This window comes from Chelonoidis abingdonii, chromosome 1 (assembly GCF_003597395.2).
Source record: "Chelonoidis abingdonii isolate Lonesome George chromosome 1, CheloAbing_2.0, whole genome shotgun sequence".
Lineage (NCBI taxonomy): Eukaryota > Metazoa > Chordata > Testudines > Testudinidae > Chelonoidis > Chelonoidis abingdonii.
The window spans coordinates 142,235,905-142,259,855 of NC_133769.1; the positions used below are offsets into that span (position 1 = coordinate 142,235,905).

General features: G+C 39.7%; 1 protein-coding gene across 3 annotated transcripts in view; it reads left to right on the forward strand.

The window, feature by feature from the left end:
• TSPAN11 (tetraspanin 11) overlaps window positions 1–23,951 on the forward strand; it is a 158,583-nt gene that overhangs the window by 5,441 nt on the left and 129,191 nt on the right. For all 3 annotated transcript variants that reach the window (XM_075070831.1, XM_075070824.1, XM_075070841.1), the window contains exon 2: window positions 3,887–3,984. In XM_075070831.1, coding sequence (XP_074926932.1) covers window positions 3,898–3,984 — 87 coding nt within the window. In that variant the 5' untranslated portion in view covers window positions 3,887–3,897. The remainder of the gene's footprint in view (window positions 1–3,886; window positions 3,985–23,951) is intronic.

Genomic DNA, 23,951 nt, shown 5'->3' on the forward strand with positions numbered 1-23,951 from the left:
AATTAAACCTACATGAGCTGCAACCCATAATTGCAGTATAGACATACCCTTAAAATCCCTTATCAGGGTAGGGAGCTACTGTTGCTGCTTGGACTTTTATTTCTTCGCTTACCCATAATGACAGTGGCTGAACAGGAGTATATGGTTTGGGGTTTTTTTCTTAAGCCCTATTTATAGGAGACTTTACACTTTTTATTCATGGTTGCAATACATGAATTGTTCTTTCAGCTGTATTTATATTTTTGATGTTATTTTATGTAGGGTAAATTTGCCACATATATAGTTTGCCTGTTATTAAACAGTACCAAGGCCCACTTTGCATAATCAATATCTTTAGATTTTCGAAAAACTATTCCTAATTCTATTGGGCTGTGTTTAAAAGAGAACATTTGATTTCTTTGTGGTCTGTTCATCTCCATAAAAATGCCTTCTAACAGGTGGTTGAGAAAGGAAGGCGAGTGTGTAGAAAAGCGTATAGTTCCTGATTCCAGAGGACCTGAAAGTTATGGGGTTAAATAAAGGGCTTTCCTTGCTTCCTCACTATTTTAAGAATCATTTTTAGCCACAGCTTACTTGGAAGCTTTTCATGCTGCTCACATATTGCCTCTGTTCGCTTTATCCCTTAGTACATCATTATATTTAATCTTAACAGCTGTTCAAGCTTAAGAATCTTCTTTTGATCTACTTGACTCCAAATAGAACTTGGTGGTTCTTATATCAGTTTCTTTGGAAAAAGATGTTAAAAAGCTGTGTGTGAAAACTAATGAACTGCAAATTATATCTGATTGTTTGAAGGAAAATGCACTGCACCACATGAAATAAGAGGTTTTTGAAAGTCATATTTAAGCTTTTAGTATTAGAAGGATAGTTTTGTACAAGACTTAAATAGTTTGGATGTTCATATTAAGTTCCTCTTGTTTTTGGAAACAATGTTGGAGAAGACATTTGAGCCATCATTGCAGATTACTAATCGTTTTCCTGATGCCTTCTAGACCCTTTCAGACTTCTCATTTTAATTCAGTTTTATGTTGTACTTAGACAATGGCTTTTATGCCGCTAGTTGATGGGGACAGAGTAAGGTGCTTCAGGTTGGGCATGACAAAATGAAGGCACTTCTAATGAAACGCCGCTTTTTAACATCTCTCCTGATGATGCGCCATAAAATCACAAAAAAAACAGCTACTGGTGTTAAAAATCTGAGCTTGCATCAGTTTGTTTATATCAGTGCTTCTTTCTGCATAACTTAGAGTGCATACAAACCTCTGGTACAGATGGAAAGAAACTTCTGATATTTTCACTGCAGTGGTGAGTAGACCTTTAAATGTCTCACCTGCGGAAATAGAGATACCTAATAATGAAAGTCTAGATGGGCTAGAAAACAATTCTACAATAGCTTCGAGTAAGAGCCATCGGCTCCAGCGTGGTCAATGTTATTGGCCTATTGCTTACGTCTGCTGCGTTGGTGGTCAGAGGGATCACTGTAATTCAGATACAACAATCAGTGTATTATAAATGACAGCTATCAAGATAGCACAGAATCCTCGATTAATATAACAACCTTCCTTTGTTCCTTCTTACTACTAAATACAGTCAACCAAAAGTAATAATTTGAGTCGTCCAGTACGCCCAGCGCCTTCCTCTGCTTCATTAATCATTATGTAATTTTTAGAACTGTAATTAAGCTTTGGGCTTATGTCTACCTAAGACATCATTTTTACATACATTTCATATTCCACGTCTGAGTCTGGTTGCCCCTAATCCATCCTCTAAATCTAACTCTCTTTTTCTATTTTGAAGTATCTGCATCATGGTATCGTGGTCTGAAATAGTAAAAATACCAGACCACTTCATGTCGGTCAGCTGGCAATACTGTTCCAGTACAGAACCCCAGGGTGCTCTGCCCTCACCAAAATCCACCAAAGAATACAGATCTAATTCCCATTCTTTTCTACCTACCAGTCAGTCCCCAAAGAATAAAACCCATGGCTCTCAGACGACTTGTACTGTCTTTCAAAGCTGAGTGTGTCGTGCTACTCCCAAGTCCGCACGTAAAAATACTTGCTACAAAATAAGACATAAAAATAAACAAAAGGTCCCAGACACGAACTGAAAATCGCGTACTTTCCATTTACCAATATAATTGTAAAAAAATCAAATTGAAATAATATTGTACTTTACAATCATTGTTATACCATACAGAGCATATAATAACAAGTCATTGTCAGGTATGAAATTAGTTGTGCGAAATCACTAGTGCTTTTATGTAGCCGTTGAAAACTAGGGCAAATACCTAGATAGTTGAATGTAGCCCATGGAAGACTCAGGGTGCCCGGGGGAACGTCACCTAGTTCAAACCAACTGGCCAACCCATAATTTTATGGTATAATACATGGTAAAAATTCTGAATGCCAAGACGTATGGAGAAGTGAAAAATTCCTCCTATGATCTGGTCAGTACTTCCTCTGTAAACTATTAGCACTTCTTGACCTCATCAGAATGAGACCAATCCTCCAGAGCCAGGGCACAATCTATCTTGGAAGAAGTTTCTAGAAAGCTGACCAAATCATACAAAGTTTCAGAGATACCAAGCTTTTTAAATTCCCTATCATCACATTCCCAAAGCTTTTTAGACTAGAGATTTCCTGAGACAGATTAAACTGTATAAGGAATAGAAAGGTTGTCCAGAATTGTGTTTCTACGTGGTGCAATGGGTTACTGGATAATTATTCAAGCATTTCCATATTTTGAATGTTCTTTAGTTATACAAGATGAACCTTAACTGACATTTGCATGCATGGTTCTGAGTTCTCTTAAGGGTTTCTGGTGATGAAAGACATATTTAATTAATCTTAACTTCGGTTAGCAAAGTTTTACTGGGAACATAATACTCCGTCTAGTGGAAGCAGCAGCCAGTACGTCCCCTGGCCCGCGCCACTTCCAGCAGTTCCCATTGGTCTGAAGCAGTGAACTGCAGCCGCTGGGAGCCGCGATCGACCGAACCTGCAGACGCGGCAGGTAAACAAACCGGCCCGGCCTGCCACGGGCTTTCCCTGCACAAGTGAAGGAACAAGTTTGGGAACCACTGATCTAGACTAATAGCTATATTTAACATGATTGATCTTTCACAAATTCTTCTTTAATTTCAATCTTCTGATTTTAATTATATATTTTATTGCATTTTACACTCAGTTCATCCTGCAGAGCCAACATGCTTAGAGAGAAGGAGCTGGATGCTAGTCCTTCCTATGTATCATCAACAAAATTGATCACTGAATTCCAAATACAATAAACTCCAGTTATCTGAATTGACTTTGAGACATCCAAACCTTCTGCATAACTGGGTGTTTGGCTAACCAGAAGCCCTATTAACTAACATAGGGCTACATAGGGGGACTACGGCGTAGATTCAGATAACTAGGATTTTTGATAAAGGAAAGCTGGATAATTAGAATTATACTGTAGTTACAGTTGTTTTAACCCACTAAAGGTAATGAGGGTTTTATATATGTGGCTGAGAACAATGGGGGTCACTAAAGATTTGCATGCAGAATCTTTATTCTTGCTGACGAACTTTGCAAAAAGAAAAGAACCCAGCTTAATGCTAAGAGCTCAATGTGAGTTTGCAGGGCTGGGAGTTAGAAAAAATTCCCCCACTTCCCCCCCTCCCAATTTGAGCATATTTGATACAGAAATTCTCGAAACTTGGGGCCTCATAATGCCATTTTAAAGTCACTTTTCAGAGTAGAACCTCACTTTTAATTTTGTTCTAGAAGAGAAGGTTGTGTCTCAGGGTTTTTAGGAGAGGAATAATCTTTTTGAAAATTTAAGGTATATAGTTTGTGTGTGTGTGTATATATATATATATGTATATGTTTTTTGTTTCTAGAGACTCCAACAATGTCCCATTTCAACAAATCCGAGCAAGATGACTGGATGACTATTTATCTGAAGTATCTCTTGTTTGTGTTTAATTTCTTCTTCTGGGTAAGTGTGACTTCTTGATAATTCTGTGGAATAAACTTGTTATAAAGACACCTTTTGTTTGCTCACTTGTCTGACTTGAAATTACTTATTTAGGATTAAATTTGTTATGTTCTGCATAGCGGAACTGGAAGAAGGCATGGAGCTGGCTAAGTGGGTGCCCAGAGGTTGTGTTCAGTGATGCTTCGTAGCCCCAAGGGATCATGATAAACTGGTTAGAGGAGGTGGTTAGGCGGCATATGTTGCTGGTAACATCTGAGACCCTGATTCAGCAGGTCATCTCTATTCAGCAAAGCATCCTTAACTTAAGGCAGGTGCTTGATCATTGACTACGGTGGGACTTAAGCAAATGCTTAAAGTACTTTGCTGAATAGATATGGACTTAACTCAAAGCATTTAAATATATGCTTGATATCAGTGGGAGTTAGGCTCCTAATATGCTTAGGCACTTAAGAAAATCCCATTAATCCTAACTGACTTTCCCACAGGCACTCAGCATTTTAGTAGCTAAGCTGCTCAGGGTGTGTCTACAGTGCTGTTAAACACCTGTGGCTATCCTCTGTCAGTTGACTCAGGCTCGCGGAGCTCAGGCTACAGGGCTGTTTAGTTGCCATGTAGACTCTTGGGCTTGAGCCCTGGCTCTGGGGGCCTCCCCGTCATGGGGTCCCAAAGCCTGGGTTCCAGCCTGAGCCCGAATAGCTACACCACAGTTAAACAAACCCAAAGCGTGAGCCCAAGTCAGCTGACTCAGGCCAGCCGCAGTGTTTAATTGCAGTGTAGATCTACCTTTTGGGTCAGATTGTGAGCCCCATGCTCATATTGGTGAGCACTGACTCCTCATATAAATAATTACTCATCAGTGTGACCAAAAAGTTCACAGTCTGGCCCTAAGCAAATAAACCCCTCATCCGTTCACAGTCCTGTGTGTGCACTGAGTGAACAAAGTCTGAGTATGCCTACTCTGCAGTCAGGGGTACGGTAGTTTACAGGAGTGAACACACCTTAGCTAGCTTTCATCTAGCTAGCTCAGGTCCTGAAGCAGTGAAACTGCAGCGGTGCATGCTTCAGTGCAGGCTGTACAAGCCCACTTGGAACCCTGGATAGTCACGGGGCTAGCCCATGCTGAAGCACACACTGCTGTGGCTTCATTGCTCTGGGACCGAAGCTGGCTAAATTAAACCTACATGAGCTGCAACCCATAATTGCAGTATAGACATACCCTTAAAATCCCTTATCAGGGTAGGGAGCTACTGTTGCTGCTTGGACTTTTATTTCTTCGCTTACCCATAATGACAGTGGCTGAACAGGAGTATATGGTTTGGGGTTTTTTTCTTAAGCCCTATTTATAGGAGACTTTACACTTTTTATTCATGGTTGCAATACATGAATTGTTCTTTCAGCTGTATTTATATTTTTGATGTTATTTTATGTAGGGTAAATTTGCCACATATATAGTTTGCCTGTTATTAAACAGTACCAAGGCCCACTTTGCATAATCAATATCTTTAGATTTTCGAAAAACTATTCCTAATTCTATTGGGCTGTGTTTAAAAGAGAACATTTGATTTCTTTGTGGTCTGTTCATCTCCATAAAAATGCCTTCTAACAGGTGGTTGAGAAAGGAAGGCGAGTGTGTAGAAAAGCGTATAGTTCCTGATTCCAGAGGACCTGAAAGTTATGGGGTTAAATAAAGGGCTTTCCTTGCTTCCTCACTATTTTAAGAATCATTTTTAGCCACAGCTTACTTGGAAGCTTTTCATGCTGCTCACATATTGCCTCTGTTCGCTTTATCCCTTAGTACATCATTATATTTAATCTTAACAGCTGTTCAAGCTTAAGAATCTTCTTTTGATCTACTTGACTCCAAATAGAACTTGGTGGTTCTTATATCAGTTTCTTTGGAAAAAGATGTTAAAAAGCTGTGTGTGAAAACTAATGAACTGCAAATTATATCTGATTGTTTGAAGGAAAATGCACTGCACCACATGAAATAAGAGGTTTTTGAAAGTCATATTTAAGCTTTTAGTATTAGAAGGATAGTTTTGTACAAGACTTAAATAGTTTGGATGTTCATATTAAGTTCCTCTTGTTTTTGGAAACAATGTTGGAGAAGACATTTGAGCCATCATTGCAGATTACTAATCGTTTTCCTGATGCCTTCTAGACCCTTTCAGACTTCTCATTTTAATTCAGTTTTATGTTGTACTTAGACAATGGCTTTTATGCCGCTAGTTGATGGGGACAGAGTAAGGTGCTTCAGGTTGGGCATGACAAAATGAAGGCACTTCTAATGAAACGCCGCTTTTTAACATCTCTCCTGATGATGCGCCATAAAATCACAAAAAAACAGCTACTGGTGTTAAAAATCTGAGCTTGCATCAGTTTGTTTATATCAGTGCTTCTTTCTGCATAACTTAGAGTGCATACAAACCTCTGGTACAGATGGAAAGAAACTTCTGATATTTTCACTGCAGTGGTGAGTAGACCTTTAAATGTCTCACCTGCGGAAATAGAGATACCTAATAATGAAAGTCTAGATGGGCTAGAAAACAATTCTACAATAGCTTCTATACGTTGGATTTCAAGCTGGATACTCAGGCTTTTGCTGTACCATTTCAGGTGTATTAACTACGCACTGCTTTTTAGACAGCATTCTCTCTCTGTCACTTTTTTCTCTCTTAGACTTATTGGTATGGAGCATTCTGAACTGGCTGAAAATTTTTGAGAGCGTGTCTGAAGAATTTGTCAGTTTGTTGTATTTTTATTTTCTGTCTTGAAAATTTCCTTTGAAATTTGTCTGCTGGTGACCTAGGCAAGTCTCTCACCTCTCCATTCACCTCAATGTCCTATCTATAAATGGAGAAATATGGACTAGGACTGTCGTTTAATTGCAGTAAACTCATGTGATTAACTCAAAAATATTAATCGTGATTAAAAATAATCACAGTGTTAAACAATAGAATACTAATTGAAATTTATTAAATATTTTGAATGTTTTCTACATTTAAAATATTTATTTCAATACAACACAGTATACAAGTTGACAGTGCTCACTTTATTATTTTTTTACAAATACTGCACAGTAAAAATGATAAACAAAAGAAACAGTATTTTCAATTCACCTCATACGAGTACCATAATGGAATCTCTATCATGTAAGTGCAACTTACAATATAGATTTTTTTTTGGTTACATAACTGCTCTCAAAAACACAAGATTAAAACTCAGTTCTACTTCTTGTTCAGCCAGTCACCAAAGAAACAAGTTTGTTACATTTACAGGAATAATGCTGCGCACTTCTTATTCCAGTGTCCCTGAAGTGAGAACAGGCGTTCGCATAGCAGTTTTGTAGCCGCATTGCAAGGTATTTATGTGCCAGATATGCTAAACTTTTTATGCCCCTTCATGCTGGCACCATTCCAGAGGACAATGCTTCCATGCGTGAGTGCTCATTAAAAAAATAATGCAGTTAATTACATTTGTGGCTGAACTCCTGGGGAGAATTGTATGTCTCCTACTGTGTTTTATCGCATTCTGCCATTTCATGTTATAACAGTCTGGATGTTTTTCTCCACAATTGTAGTTTGTGCAGTGGCTAAGTGGCTTCTATCTCATCGGGGTTCTCTGGCTGGAATAGGGAGAGATGTTTTCAGGAAACAGTGGGCTCTCCTTACACAGTAGATTTCTGCCCTAGAGTTATAGAGGGTGTGATACTGTCAATCTTGCATCTTGTAAATTACATGACATCCTTTTTATTGTGGCTGGGGTAACATGCTAGTTTTCTACAGATGACAAGGTTTTATTGCTTGCTTTTTGGGGGGAAGCAAATGATTAACATAGTCACACTTGGCCAAAGTGAATTGGGCGTCTTCATTTGTTGTTCATTTTAAGAACACTTTCTCTGTAGATTTGACAGAACACAAGAAGGTACCAATGTGAGATTTCTAAAGATACGATGCACTCAGCTAAGGTTTAAGAATCTCAAATGCTTCCAAATCTGAGAGGACAGGTATGGAGCATGCTTCGGAGTCTTAAAGAAGCAACACTCCGATGCAGAAACACAGAACCCAACCACCAAAAAAGAAAATCAACCTCTCTGGTGTGGCATCTGACTCAGATGATGAAAATAAACATGCATCGGTCGCACTGTTTGGATCATATTAGAGCAGAACCCGTCATCAGCAATCGGACGAAGTATCCTCTGGAATGGTGGTTGAAGCATGAAGGGGCATATGAATCTTTAGTGCATCTGGCACATAAATATCTTGCAACACTGGCTATGACAGTGCCATGCCAATGCCTGTTCTCACTTTCAGGTGACATTGTAGACAAGAAATGGGCAGCATTGTCGCCCGCAAATGTAAATAAACTTGTTTGTCTGAGCAATTGGCTGAAGAAGAAGTAGGACTGAGGACTTGTAGGCTCTAAAGTTTTACATTGTTTTGTTTTTGAATGCAGTTATTTTTTGTACATAATTCTACATTTGTAAGTTCAACTTTCATGATAGAGAAAACACTACAGTACTTGTATGACGTGAATAGAAAAATACTATTTATTTTGTTTTTTACAGTGCAAATATTTATAATAAAAATATAAAGTGAGCACTGTACACTTTGTATTTTGTGTTGTAACTGAAATCAATATATTTGAAAATGTGGAAAATATCTCAAACTATTTAAATAAATGGTATTCTATTATTAACAGTGCGATGAATCAAGCGATTAATTGCAATTAATTTTTTTTAATCAATTGACAGCCCTAATGCAGACCTCTTTGGTAAAGTGCTTTCAGATCTACTGATGCAAAGCACTACGTAAGATTTAGGTACTATTACCATTTATTACATTGTGTCACCTTAATCACTGTGACCAGTTGTGCTACCCTTACTCCCCTTGATGAGTACTTACTGAGTTGAGTAAGCCCACCGAAGTCAGAGAGACTACTTGAGTGAATAAGTGTTCACCACAGTAAGTAAAATCTTGCCCCACAGGGTCTTAAAGGTCTGGTCATGCCCACTTAATCTGCATGTGGGGGGTACTTTTATATGCACAGATCTCCCCCTTTTGCATGAAGAATGGGGAGAGGAGTCAGCCATTCTTTACAGGTCTGGGATTCCACATAGTGGGAGCAAATGAACAGTGTTCATCTTTCATGCTGAGGCAATGGTAAAGCTAGGATGGTATATGCAGGTAGAATAGTAGGAAGCATACCATGGAGGAGATCAGAAGAAGCACCATATTCTTCAGAGTGTATTCCCCATGACACCATCTGTATTACAGAGAACTGTTTTGGCTGTGCAGAGCCATCTCTACTTGCATCACAGATCCAGGCTGCTGCCAGAAAACACACAAAGGCTATTTTTTTTTTTTTTTTAAAACAAGTAACTTATCATGTGCAGAAGTTCAAGCATATAATGTACTTTACCTCTCCTTCATAGTGAATGATAAGAAATATTTATAATAATATTGTTTAGAGACCACAGGTCAAATTCTTGTTTTTACACCAGGGATGAATTTGGAAACTTGGCCTCACGATTAACATCACAAGTATTATAAATTTGTATTAGTTCACTATCTATAGGCCCCAACCGAGATCAGGGCCTCATTATGCTAAATGGTATAGACACTTAGTAAGAAACAATCCCTAGCCCATAGAGCTTGCAATTTCAATAGAGAAGACAAAGAGTGAGAGGTCACCCACAGTAGGTAAGTAGAGCTTGGAGTAGAACCCAGATCTATCCACTAGACCAAACTGCTTTTTGATAATGGCGAAGTTGTAGCTTCATACTCTCAGGGGTCAAACCCTGGGTCTTTTTTCAGTTTCTATTTTTAATCAACGGGAGCTTTTCCTGAGTAAACACTGAATAAGGATGCCAGGTTTGGCCCACTACATTAATGCAATTGTGCTGTTAATATAGTTTTTCTCAAATGTATATCTCTACAGTGTGTGTGTTTGTTTTTTAAATGAAGTAGTTGGCACAGATGGGCTATGTGATAACATTTTTAAATAGAATTTGCTTTTAAAGCACCGCTAAAATAAATTTTATATTGATTTCCCACAAAATGGTGTATCTGCCTCATTACTCAAACTTTTTTTGGAACCCACTGGATTTTCAGAGCAGGAATTTGGTATGCAATTCTTTATAAAAAAAAAAAAAAAGGATTAATCACAAACCTTGTTGGAATTTTAACAATGCTGCATTCAGTCTGTTCAGATTTCAGCATATGGGATGACTGAATAAATACAAAAAAAAAGAGGCACGAGACTCGATTAAGGTCAGTACACATGGTACCACGGGCTCACTTAAGAGGCCTTTGCTTTCAAAGTCCAATTTCTAATTGACGAAACCTAGAGAAAAGGTGAAAACCTCCATCTTTCAGAGAATGGGGAAATGGTAGAATGTAATTGCATTTAAACTCTTTTCATGTTGTTGTTTGTATTGCAGTAGCATATAGGGGACCAGTCATGGACCAGGACCCCCATTGTGCCAGGCACTGTGTAAACACAGAACCACAGCAGAAAACAGACCTTGACCATAAATAAACAGACCCTGCCTTCTAAAGTAAAAGTTCATTTGATAGATTAGTGACGCCTTTCTGAGGAAGGAATAAGGATGCAAGGAGGGAGTATAGCTGTGGGATTTGTAAAGCAGATACAATGCCATTTTCTAAAAGTCTGGGTCATCCTATATTCATTCACCACAGGTGTCTGCATTACATGAGCCTCAAAATCTCTCCGCACTTGCCAACATCCTTGCAACTTAGATTTGTGTTTCTGAAGAGTAAGATCTTGTTTGCAGCTGGTTTTAAGTCTCATGTGGGATTAGAAATTCTTATTTCGTTTTAGACAGGGCTCAAATGGTGATATATTGTCAGTGTGAATGGTTTCAAGACATTGGTGTGGACACACTTCTGCAAGCCCCAGAATGGCTCCCTGAAGGATCTGTGTCTAGTGGTTCGAGTTGGAGATGGGTCCTGAGAGATCTGGGTTCTATATTTAGTTCTGCCACTGACTGAATGCAAAGTTGGGCAAATCATTTAGACCAACATTGTGTCAAGGGGCACCTACTTTTGGGTACCTCCATTTTTGTGTGTTCCAAAAAAAAAACAGGCCCTAGGTATTTCTAGTTGAAGGGCTGAGTACCTACAACTGCTATTGACTTCATTTGGAATTGTGGGTGCTCAGTGCATATGAAAATCGGACCCTAGGTGTTTCAAATTGAATAGCCAAAAATGAGGAGACACATGCACATTGGCACAACACAGTTGCTTTGCGTGGCTCCTTCAGTTGGACGAGAAATTCCCTTCAATTAACAGCTGTGAATGGAGGCTTCATTTAGAGGAAATAAATGTATTTTACTTTGATTTATTTTTTGGGTTTTTTCTGTTCTGGGTTGGGGCAGTGCTGCAGATGATTCAAGCGAGAGGAGGAGGAGCTAGTGCAGAGAATAATGTAGACTAATCTTGCCATTAAATTTTCTGATTGACTGTAGGCTGTCACAGTGTCAGAGCCGATAACATTAGCGGAAAGAAAGGAAAGAAGATTTTTAAAGAATTCAGGCTATCAATAATCTGAAAGGAAAAATCTAGAAAATTAAACCCCATAAATTTAGCGTGACAGCTAATTAAGAATACCTCATTAGTATCACAGAAGTTATGCACAGCACAGAATAAAAAAAATTGTGTGATAGTGTTTTGTCTGTAGGGGGAAAAGTACAGATAAATAGCAAGGTATAAAAGTGTACTTGGCACCCTAGAGTAGTGTTTTAAAAATGTAAAATTCAGCCCATGCTAAGGTAAAACAGAACACAAACTCTGACAGGTTAGATGTAACACTGAGAGCAAAGGGAACTTTGGACCAGAAGAAATAGCAAAAGATATAAAGACAATAATTAGACATTTTAAGTACATTAAGATTCAGAAGCCTCCAGAAGAAGCAGTGGATTCAGTAGACTGCGACAGGGAAAATCAGAGAATAGATTACAGAGAAGCTAAATGATTTCTTTGCATTGGTCTTCAGAACACAGCATGATGGGAAGTACCTTCCCTAGGGCTATTCTTTACAAGTCGAAAGAAGTGATGAAACAACTCTGGAAATTAAATTGCATTAAATCATCAAGACAAGATTCTATTCATCTGAACATTCTTAAGGAAATAAAGAATGAAGCATCTCAGCTGCTAACAAAAATATATACCGTAATATTTAAATAGCTACTATGCAAGAGGCCAGGAGTGTGGTCCACTTTATACCTATCTCTAAGGGCTTAATCCTATGAGGTGCTGAGCTGCCTCAGCTCCCACTGATGTAGGCTGGAGTTGAGGGGGTTCAGTATCTCAGGAAACAAGCTTCAGAAGAGGTGACGGGTAATAATAATGCATAGTTTTAATATAGCGCTCTTCATTCTCTAGATCTCAAAATGTTTCACAAAGGAGGTGAGTATCGAGGGCACCCAGCAGGCAAGTGGCAGAGCAAAACCAGAACTCAGGTCCATTCCTGAGACCCTGAGTGCCAGTCTAGTACCCTAGGCACCAGACCACGCTGCCTCTCAAGTGGCATCTTGGCCATTATAGAGCAGTGAACAATATAGGCAGTTACAAATTAGTATCTGCAAATATAGTTGGGAAGATAACTAATTATAAAGCATGTTTGGTGAGTAAAAGTTGGTAGGATCAAACCATTCCAGCTTTGACTAAATTGTGCTTCTCTGCCTTATTGGAATTAACAAACTAATGGCTAGATGAGAAGCATTTTAAATACACTAAAATAATAAGCAAATGATTTATAGACTTTCTAGAGGTTTTTGACAGAATCCTTCAGAGAATTGGTAACCACCAAGTAAAAATTAAAGATCTGCCATGGGTTTTTTTAAAAGCGAGTAAAACATAGGAATATAAATGTAGGGATAAATATTAGGATCTGTACTTTTCATTATATTCATGATCGGAAACAGGGATGAATCATGAGGTAGCAAAGTTTTCTGGAAAAAAATTAAGTCATTCAAATTCATACCACAACTAGGTAATTGGGTAACCCAATGGGAGATGAAATTAAATTTAGGCCTGTACCTTATAATATTCCTTATGTTGCCCATTTTTGAGCTGAGTAACACAGAAAATACTATGTCACAATATAAGTAGCTGGAATCTATGTCCCAACCTTCAATGCTCTGTTAATCTCCTACAAGACATAGCAGATATAAAAGAGTTCCAGAGGCATGCCTCAAAAATGAGTAGAAGTGTAAAGGGCTCTTCTATACAAGTGATTAAAACACTAGGGACTTGTCTACATAGTGGGGTAATGCACGCCATGGAGATGTGATTTCTAAGGCTTACTAATGAGTTGCATGTTAATTGGTCTGTTTAGACAAGTGGTTCTCAAACTTTTGTACTGGTGACCCCTTTCACATAGCAAGCCTCTGAGTGTGACCCCCCCCCATATACATTAAAAAGTTTTATATATATATTTAACACCATTACAAATGCTGAAGGCAAAGCTGGCTTTGCGGTGGAGGCTGATAGCTCATGACCCCTCATGTAATAATCTCGTGACCCCCTGAGGGGCCCCGACCCCCAGTTAGAGAACCCCTGGTTTAAACACTTCGGGTGCTCACTAAAGGTTCCCTAATGCGGTTTAATATACTGCCATTTGTACTACATTTAAGCACACTAGGGAATCTTTAGTGCACACCAACAGGGTCTACGTAGACCAATTAATGTGCAACATGTTAGTGCGCTTTAGAAATCACCCTCCTGTACTGTGCATTACCCCGCTGTGTAGACAAGTTCTATGTGGGAGGAATAAAAGTAGAGTAGCTAGTTACAGTATTTACTATAATTAATATATATAAAAAGACCACTGATTCCATTTGCTGGTGACTCTTTTTGTTCGTGAATATTTAGTGCAAGAACATTTACAAAAAGCAAAACCATTGTGAACAATAGTGAAAATAAATACTCATGGGTGCTTTTATCTAGAAATAGAAATGCTCTTATAGGGTTGTTTTTTTTAAATAAAAACTCTTTCATGAATAGCTTGTAAAAATTATAAACACCTCCAAATGGTGGACATTCCTAACAGTCATGCTACAGTTTGCTGGCATAGGAAGAATATGAAGCTAAATTCACCATTAGCTATTCAATGTCCACTGAAGTTAAACAAAGCTGTTCAATTAACTTCAGTGGTATTTGGATCAGGCCTCAAATAAATTGTTTTCTACAAAGAGATTGCCCAACTCTGCCACTCACCCTATTCTAGAATGTAAAGGCAAAACTGACGCAGGATACAAGGAAATACTTTTTGTGTAACTTTTCATCGGTGGAACTCTCTGCCACCAGATATAATTGTGGTAAACAGGTTCATAAGACAAAAAAAAAAAGCGTACTTTTTTTTATATGAATGAGCCTCTTTAGTTTGGTCATTGTCCTAAGCAGGATATTGGACTAGCTACACCATTGGACTTTTCCAGAATGACAAATCTAATGTTGTCCACTTTTTTCTTGACTGAAAATGTTGTGGTTATAAAGTTTTCCTAGCCATCTTATTACCTAGTAAGTCATTTGCATATTCTAATGAGATACATTCTGTCTCCCAGCATTTTGCAGATATCTCAATACCCAAACAACCCGGGTCTGACTACTACAATGAGTTTTAACAACTATAATGAGTCATTTGCTTGTCTGTTTACCCTGATGTCAGAACTCCAGAACAAGCTCAAAGACCTCAGGCTAGTGTAGAGAGTCTGCTTTCAAACCTGGTATCTACATGTCTGTTTGATTTTTGCGCTCCTTTGGAACAGGAACTGGGATGAGAACAGCAGCAGGTGGCACAGCAGCCCCAGCTAAAAGCTTTATCAGCTTTGTGACAGATCTGCTCAGGATCACAGTTGGTTCTGACTGCTGTGTTTCTCTGTCTCCCACAGCAGAACGTGAGTGCATAGGCATCATACACTGGGCTGTACATGCTGGACTTGATTCTGATCTCACTTACACCAGTTTAAAACTAATGTGAAAAGAGAGTGAAGCTCAGTATTCTAGGTGTAATCACACAAGACCATGTAGGTCTGATCCAGCAAAGTATTTGTGTATGCTTAACTTTAAGCATGTGATTCATCAATGGGGCTACTCTGGTGCTTAAAGGCAGACATGTGCTAAAGTACTTTGCCAGGATCAGGGCCATAGAGGAGTAGAAAAACCTAGGTCTATGAAATGATGCTTTGGAATATGTAGCTCAAAGCCACACTGGTTTTCCCCCTACCTGCCACATCATATTTTAAGTTTGCATCTAATTTGCTGTCCACTGTCCCCATTAGATGTCCTTTGGTATTATTATTTTCTGAGTTTCTTCCTCCTGTTAATTTCCTTGCAAACGCTGTCAAGGTGCTCAGGGAGCTGAGCAACATATTAAGGGAATAATTACGGTAAAATAAAAACATAAGACCAACCCCTATTAAAACTGAAGCAAATAAAACCAGCTAACTATCTCTTTTTTCAGATGAGTTTTCCCCAGCTTGCATTTTTCAAGTTTGAAGCTTATTTTGCTCCCCTAATGTCCAGCTTTTTTTTTTAGTTAGTATGTATTGTTCTGTTCTCATTTATTTTTAAGACCCCTATCCTTTGTGTATTTCATTTATGGTCTTATAATCCACTTTTTTCCCCAAATCATGAATAAATGTTAAATAAAACAGAACCCAATAACAATCTCTGGAGCACGCCATTAGAGACATTAGCCTGTGATACCTCAGTACCTCATCTCTGTCTGGGCAGATATCTTCTTGATAACATGTTCATCATGCTAGTGTCTGAGCACCTTACACTTTTTGCTGCGTATGCTTGTTTCTGTTACTTGTATTACAGTCGCACATAGAGACTCCACATGAGATCAAAGCCCCATTGCACTAAACACTGTACAATCTCTGCCTGGAAAAGCTTACAATTAAAATGGACAAGACAAGGATGGGTGAGGAAACAGAGAGGTGAAGTGATTTGCCCAAGGTCACAGAGCAGTTCCCTGGCAGAGCCTAGAATAAAACCCACCTCTTCTGAGTCCCAGTCCACTTCCTTATCCTTTGGACCAGGGTCATTCTTGCTATCCAGTCTGCTGTATGAAATAATTGATCCTTCAGGCAATTTTCGATCCGTGTGTCAAAGCTTGCTTCCAACCCAATTTCAGTGTTGGTCATCCTTGGTGTACAAGATGGAACATTTCTCAGTGAATCAAAGCACAATGTCAGTAGCTTTGACAAGCTCATGTTTGTTTACTACAGTAGCAATTATGATTTTGAAACAAACCACAGCATGTCAGAATGGATCAGAGAACAGCAGATTGTTTCCACAGAGTGGATGCTGCTGTAATACCGACGTTGTAGCTGGCATTTATAGTTACTGGCCTTTCTACTTAATTATGAAGTCTGGTAAAAGCCTGGGGCAGATCAAGTTTTGTTGCAAAATGCAGTGGGATGAACTTCAAGTGTTAGCATGGTATCTATATCCAGTGCAAATGCAGATTTTTCCTGGGACAGGGAAAAGGTTTGCCAAAGCCTTTCTGCTGATGTTTTGACAGTTAATTAACCTGCTGAAGTAAGAATATCTAACAAGAAGCAGGGTAAAAATCTGTGCTTTTAATTCTTCCTGTTAAGAAAATTCTTCAGATTTAATAACACAAAATATTTTGATTGCTGCAGCGTATTTCAGTGCTTAAAAGACCTGATTAAAAATGATGTGTTTTATAGTAAGCATGATGTGCCAGATTTTCAAAGGTATTTAAGTGCATAAAGATGCAGATAAGCATCTAGTGGAATTTCAGAAGTGGAACTGATCCAAAGGCTGTTGACATCAATGGAACACTCCCATTGACTTCAGTAGGCTTTGGATCAGGTCCTGAGCCTGGTAGTGAGTGTTCATAGTAAGTGTGGACTATAAGATCTTATTGGCACATGCTAGGAGATAAAGTTTGTAGTACTGCATTGCCTTGAGAACCCATTCACTTAGGGAAATGACCTTTGAATAGAAACTTCGTGTGATTCCAAGTAAGAGATGAACTATTGAGGATACATTGAAGGGCAGAATCTCACAGCCATGCAGTGGGAAGAAACATTTAGAAAAAACATTACTCAGGCTGTAGAACACATTATAAATGTGGCACTGAGGCATGTATGAATTCCTCACTGAACTTTTAAATCCATTAGCTAAAACTCACTTCAGTCTAATCAACTGCAAGGAAAAATTAATTGGTTATTTCTTTTCTAGCCCTGAGTAATTCATAGCTGCCCTCGATTCTGCTTTGCCACCTGTTTGGCACTTACAGAAGATGAGTGTTTCCATTCAGTGTGATTTACTGTAGATCTGTATATTCTGCTTGCTGTTTCTTTTTCCTGATGCAGAGACCTCTCCTGGCCAGCCTTTTTCTAATATGCCCTTATGATTAGATTGTGCTGAACACCCTGTACCTATTGAAGTGTTTTATTGAGACATTTGCTTAATTTTTTGGCAGCACAACATTTTGACCATCTAAATCAGCGTCTCTGTTCAATCTGGTGTTCCTCTCATTTGTAACATGGCTTTTCTTAGTGTTTTCCTGCTAAAATGCCACATGCTTATATTAGACCCTTTGTGTTTCCAAAGTTCCTGGGTCAAGTAAAAACAAAGTACCTGGGAGTGGGGGGTGACAGAAAAGTATACTGTAGCTTTTTGTGAGACGCTGCTGCATGGCTAACGTCTGCTCTTGGACAACTAATGTTAGAGATGACTGAGTAATATTTACTGTATATTTAATGATATTTTAAAAATAGAATAATTTTGTCCGGTTCTAATATTTGTAACCTGCTCACTTTTGAATGGATTCACCTAGTCCCTTACATTAGGTGCACAACGAGGGGGCAATACAGAGCCTTTCTCTCCACCCCAACTTTCTGTGTCCCATGAAAAGGCTAGAGAGCATTGCAGTCAGTGTGCTCCCTCATTCCTTCCCTCATATCTCCCTCCAGGATTTGGGGATGGGCAGGGAGGGACAGAGGGGATGTGGAGCTACGACTCAATCCCCTATCGAACTGGCCAGTGGACCTGAAATATGCTGCACTCCATAGAAGGGGAGGCAATGTGAGCTGTCCACGTATGCGCCAAGATTCTTCTGAAGCTATTCTACCTCCCTGTGCCAGGATAAGATCATTATTTATAAGGGCACAGAAACGTATCTCATAAGAAGCAGCAGCAACAGCCATATTAGCCTTACTTTATAGTACGTTTTAACTTTTTGAGTTTTGAGTGCTTTTGCTCCATTTAAGAGGCTATTTTTATCACAAATTTGGCATTCTTTCTTAAAGCCCCAGCTGCTGGATTCAAGAGATTGCAAGAGAAGCAGTTTCTTGCCCCGCCCCCAAATGAAAGTTTCTCTAGCCCTTGTTGTGAAGAATAGGTTGAAAATATGAACCAAGTGCACCCTACAGGTATACAAAACAGAGGTATACAAAAAGAACCCCAATTTATTTATATAGTTTTGAAATCTCATGATTTGTAAGCCAGTATCATGATTTTTGTGGGTCCTGACTTATGATTTTTGAACATTTGGGGTTGATAATAATGGAATAGTTAAATTTCTTTATGGGTAACAGATAAATAAAAGAGTACACATGATGAACCCTAGTGAGGATTAAGTCTTGATTTTTTTTATGCTGTTTAAATCTCCTATATTCGAAAGGGAGAGGTTTTCAAAACGACCTCAACGCTTGAACCAGCATCTAGAGTGTCCATTTGCTGCACAGAGTGGATAGACAGACACACTGTTATTCTGATTTGCGAATGCCTGGCTGGCTTCCGGGAATATGTGTTTTTGTGCTAGGGAATGGATGCATGGGTTCACAGATTTTGTTGGTGTAATTTAGGCACTTATGGTTTAAAACACAGCCCTTCTGATCTTCACTTTTTAATCAATATGACACTGGGGAATTTCTGTTCTGTTATTAGAGCAGCATGTTCCATCAGGTTTCCTCTTGAGGAAGGAATTCATTGTTTGTCTTGCTGCTTCATATGAAGGTCAGGATGTGCCTTTCAAAGTAGTTCATCATACTGATGATTGCTCCACCTTTGTGTTCGGATGTGCTAAGTTAAAACGTACTATAAAGTAAGGCTAATATGGCTGTTGCTGCTGCTTCTTATGAGATAAAAATATGACTGAGTAAGCAGCTAATGTAGCATAGAAGTTTTACTATGTATTATATTTACGGATTCTCTTTGAAATGCATAAAATACTTACATTGATTTTAATGGGACTTTTGTGTGGTAAGAATAATTGGCAGTAATATTATAATTTATCCATCACTTTAACAACACTCCATCGAAATGAATAACACTAGAGTAAATAAATTATGTGGCTGAACTTTTGAGCTCAATGACTATTTCAGCATTCTAAGTGTGTTCTCATTTATTAGGGCAGAGGTTCCCAAAGTGTGGGGTGGACCCCCCTAGGGGGGCATCGAGGAATGTCACTGGGGGGCATGGCAAGCCTGGGCCAGCCCCTACAGGGGTGGAGAGGGAGCGCCACTCAGTCCCTGCCCCAGCTGTGCTCAGGTCCTGCCCCCAGCCGCATCCCTGGCTCCTTGCCCCACGCCTGGCTCTGTCCCCAGCCTTGGCGTAGCTCCATTCCCCCCCCCCCAGTCTCAGCCTCTGGCTGCAGACCTGCTCCTGGCCCCAGACCCACCCCCCAGTCACTGCCCAGGCTCAGGGTAAGAGGGGGTGTGACCATCAAAAGCTTGAGGACTGCTGTATTAGGAGATGGGAAAGAGAGGAGATCTTTAGTCCCATCCACATAGCTGAGGGATTTTTAGTTTTATTTTTATTGAACCGCATATTTTGAAACACGTATTAATAGCGTTTGGAGCATGTCTTGACAGAGATTGCCTGCTGGCATATCCCCTTTCATGTGCAATCACATGGACGTCTCCCATTTCCAACTGTGCAACATCTCTGTGGCACTGGCAGCAGTAATACTTATAAAACCCGATGATGCAGTTTCTGATTTCTGTTACGTCAGATTTAGTCCACTGAAGTCCATGGGGTTACTCTCAATTTACACTAGAGTAACTGAAATCAGAATCTGGCCTGAATTTTAACTTCAGTGGAAAGCATTGTTTACCCTTTAAAAATAAAAGTTTCACTAAGGAACCTGGATGCTTGCACAAGCACATGGAAGCAAGGAGGTAGTGCCGTGTGACCTGGCAGTTCTAAGGATCACCATCAGATGTTCCACATATCATTAGCAGTCCACTGTTCTCACTGCATGGGAGCCACTGACCTAGCTGTTAATCACTTTATTGGACAAGTTGTAATCTTACTTGTTTCAATAGGGAAAACCTCTTTGAGCATATTTTATAATATAAAATAATCTATTATTATTTATCTATAAGCTAGCTTGCCTTTCAAAACGTAATTTTGACCCCATCCAGGCTTTGCCAGTGTTGAAAGCTGTTTGGACAGACAGCATTTTTGTACAACACTGTCAGAAGGGAGGCTGTGTGGACTTCGTATTGCAAGAATTAGTAAGAGGCAGAGGTTTTGTTGTATCTTGATCCCTCCAATGAGCCACTGTTCAACTGCTTACACCATCTCTGAGCAACCACAGTAAGTCTTTCCCCTTGACATACCCCCGGCACATCCTCTTTGCCTAGCCATACTTTCAACTATAATTCTCCTCTTTCCCCCAGTGTGCAAGCTCATGCATACGTATTTCCAAATTTGGAGTGACTTGATGGAGTTACTTTCATTTTGCACAGGCAAATGATTTCCAGATTGGTGCAGTTTAGACCACCTTGGCCCTGCTTATGCTAATTTTCTGACTAATACACGCTCGGTCTGCAACTTGGATCACTGGCTAATTTACCCCAATGGTTATAGTAAAACAATCACAGGACAAAATGTGGAACGAGTTGAATTCTCATTTTTTGCAAATCTTTCAAATCTAGGTTATATCTCTGGGCTTTCTGACACCTTTGGTAGTGCTAAAATTGTCTTGCTAAACTCATTTACATGAATTAATGCATAACTGCTCTCTTTCACTTCAGTTGCATACCACACATAAAAATTAGCTGTAGGTAATGCACTTGAAATCTGTAGTTAATATTCCAGAAAGTCTTTTATAAAAGTCAAGCCATGTTAAATCAAATATGATGTTGTCATTGGGAGGAGAGGGGTTAGCTTTGTTGATAGGCTGGGTGGTCTTTAATAGAGAGATTTTTCTGCTGGCATTCAGATGTGGGATGATATTGGATGCCTAATCACTAAAAATACAAATCCTAACTGAAGTAATTCATCAGTACTTCTTTCCTTCCAGGTTTCTTTCAAAACGTATATTTACTTGCCTTCATACTAACAATCTTCTGGGTTCTCTATATTTCTGTCCTGACAGGTGCCTGGATCTGGGTTTATGTATATACGTGTTGTTTGTATACATGCATCATGATCTATACAATATTATAATAACAACTTGAGCATGCTTCTTCTTTGCAAGGTAATAATCTTGTCCTGGGCTAAATAAACTTGGAGGCAGAAGTATTTATTAGCTAAGAACTTTATTAGCCTGGGATACATTTAGCACTCAGTTAACAGAGACCATCCTTAAGTAATTATTATTGTAATCTTACATTCTTGCTGTCCTCTCATTTCTGTGCCCTATAGCTGCTGGTGGGAAATTCCTGTGTGTGTGTAGTATTTGTATACAGAATTGCAGATGCAGCATTTCTGTTGTGATTCTGACACATCCCATGGAGGGCCGGCTCCAGGCACCAGCATTCCAAGCTGGTGCTTGGGGCGGCAATCTGCAAGGGGAAACAGTCCCTGTTGTTTTGCCCCCTGGCAGCGCGCCAAATTGCCACCGCGAGCGGCAGGGGGCAGTCTGTGTGCCCTTAGGGCAGCAGGCGCGTTTCCGCAGTGGCAGCAATTCAGCGCAGCTTCTATGTTTAGCTGTCCCTGGTGGCTTCAGCTAAACATAGAAGCTGCCGCCGAATTGCCGCTACCACGGAAATGCACCTGCCGCCCTAAGGGCACACGGACTGCCCCTGCCGCCTGCGGCGGCAATTTGGCACGCTGCTTGGGGGGGTGAAAACTGTAGAACCAGCCCTGATCCCATGTAGTTTGCAATTATTGTGTCCTTATTCCCACTTGTGTCCTTTCTTGTGTTCCTTCTTGTGTTTTCCCTCATATATAGCAGAGTGAGTTTGATTGTACTATTGAAGAGTTATTGCAGGAATGTAATATGGGAGTAATGAGCATCTTGAGGGATGTTTATGGTGTAGGAAGCCTGCAGTGCTCTTTCTCTGAGTGATCTTGTTGATCTTCTGAAGCTTCCTAATGTTTTATAGTGAGGCTAATACCCGTATACTTTACAATATGGTCTAGTCCTGTGTGTGCAATGGAATATTTGATTTGACTTCTGATTGTTATGAAGCTTGTTTCATAAGATCATTATATTGCTTTTTCCTTGAGTTTAAGACTGATGTGCTACAGTATGTCTCAGTCAAATAGATGAGCAGTGGTACTACAGGGTAATGTGCACTTAGCAAGCATTGTACTTGGAGATTGTCTCATGTTAGTCCTGCCTTTCGGAACTGTTTACAGGAAGGGTCATTGATGTATACATTTCACAGGGTGTGATTGGGGCTTCATCTGTGGGTATATCTATACTGCAGTTGGAGGTGTGATTGCAGCATGTGGAGACATTCCCAAGCTAGCTTTGATCTAGCTAGCATGAGGACCAATAGCAGCGAAGTCGCAGCATCATGGGCTTCAGTGCAGGCTGTACAAGTCTGCCTAGGATCAAGGGTGCTTACGTGGGCGACTAGCCCACACTGTAGTTTGTGCCGCTACGGCTTCACTGCTATTGGTATCCAAGCTACTAAATTAAAGGTTGATCAGGTATGTCTACGTTCATGCCTCCAGTGTCTTATTCCTCTTTCTTGGTTGCTTATTTGGTTTTGACCTGCAGGGTTGATGGCTAGGGACATAGGTTTAATCATGTCATGTGTTTTGTCTTCCCCCTCCAATTCAGTTTTGTCACAGTTTAAAGTATAGCCCTAGGTACCAGACTGAGTCAAAAGCTTTCTTAAAGGCTTAGAAGAAGCAAGTCTTTCTCCTCCTCGCCCATCCTCCCCATTTTTGTTAGTAAGTGCCTTATTCATTCATTCCTTCTCAGACAGACAGCGCTTTGGCACCAAAATGTAACGGTTAATATTCCAGTCTTAGTTCGCACAGAGCAGGAGCTGCTATATCTCTTCCATTATGACTTTGTTTGGAATCTACTTATTATATATTCTCAGACATCATTCCCCTCTGGTCATTGCTTCTAGGAAATTTACATTTATTTACCAACGAAACTTCAGTTACTCTCCCAGTTACAAGAAGACTCTATCCTGTGGGGCAGCTGTAATCTCTTTTTCAGGAATAGATGCCCATGATGGGAAAAGTGGATTGAGAGAAGAACCTTTTCCTGATCACAGAGAATCCATGAAAATCTTAATAAATCATCTGGAGAACTGTATGGTCCAGGTGGTCTAAAAAATTCACACTTTTCGCTGAATCCACTGTTGAAACATCTGCCGTAATACCAGTTCCCCTGCAATACCTGAAGGTCCAGGCCTTATTAAATTTACTGAGAGTAAGAGTTGGCAATTTATGCTAGACTAGCAGCAGTTTTCATAGAATCATAGAAAATTAGGGTTGGAAGAGACCTCAGGAGGTCATCTAGTCCAACCCCCTGCTCAAAGCTGGAGCAACACCAACTAAATCATCCCAGCCAAGGCTTTGTCAAGCCAGGCCTGTGGTAATCTAGCCGTCCAGTCCCAGACCTGGACTTTAGGGTCCACCAGTCTGGTCCTGTCCCAAATCTGGACTTTTGCGTCCAAAGTTTGGGGGCTTACCTGAAACTCCCCCAAGCTCACTACCAGCTTGGATATTCTCGCTGCCACCAGATCAGGAATTAATCTATGG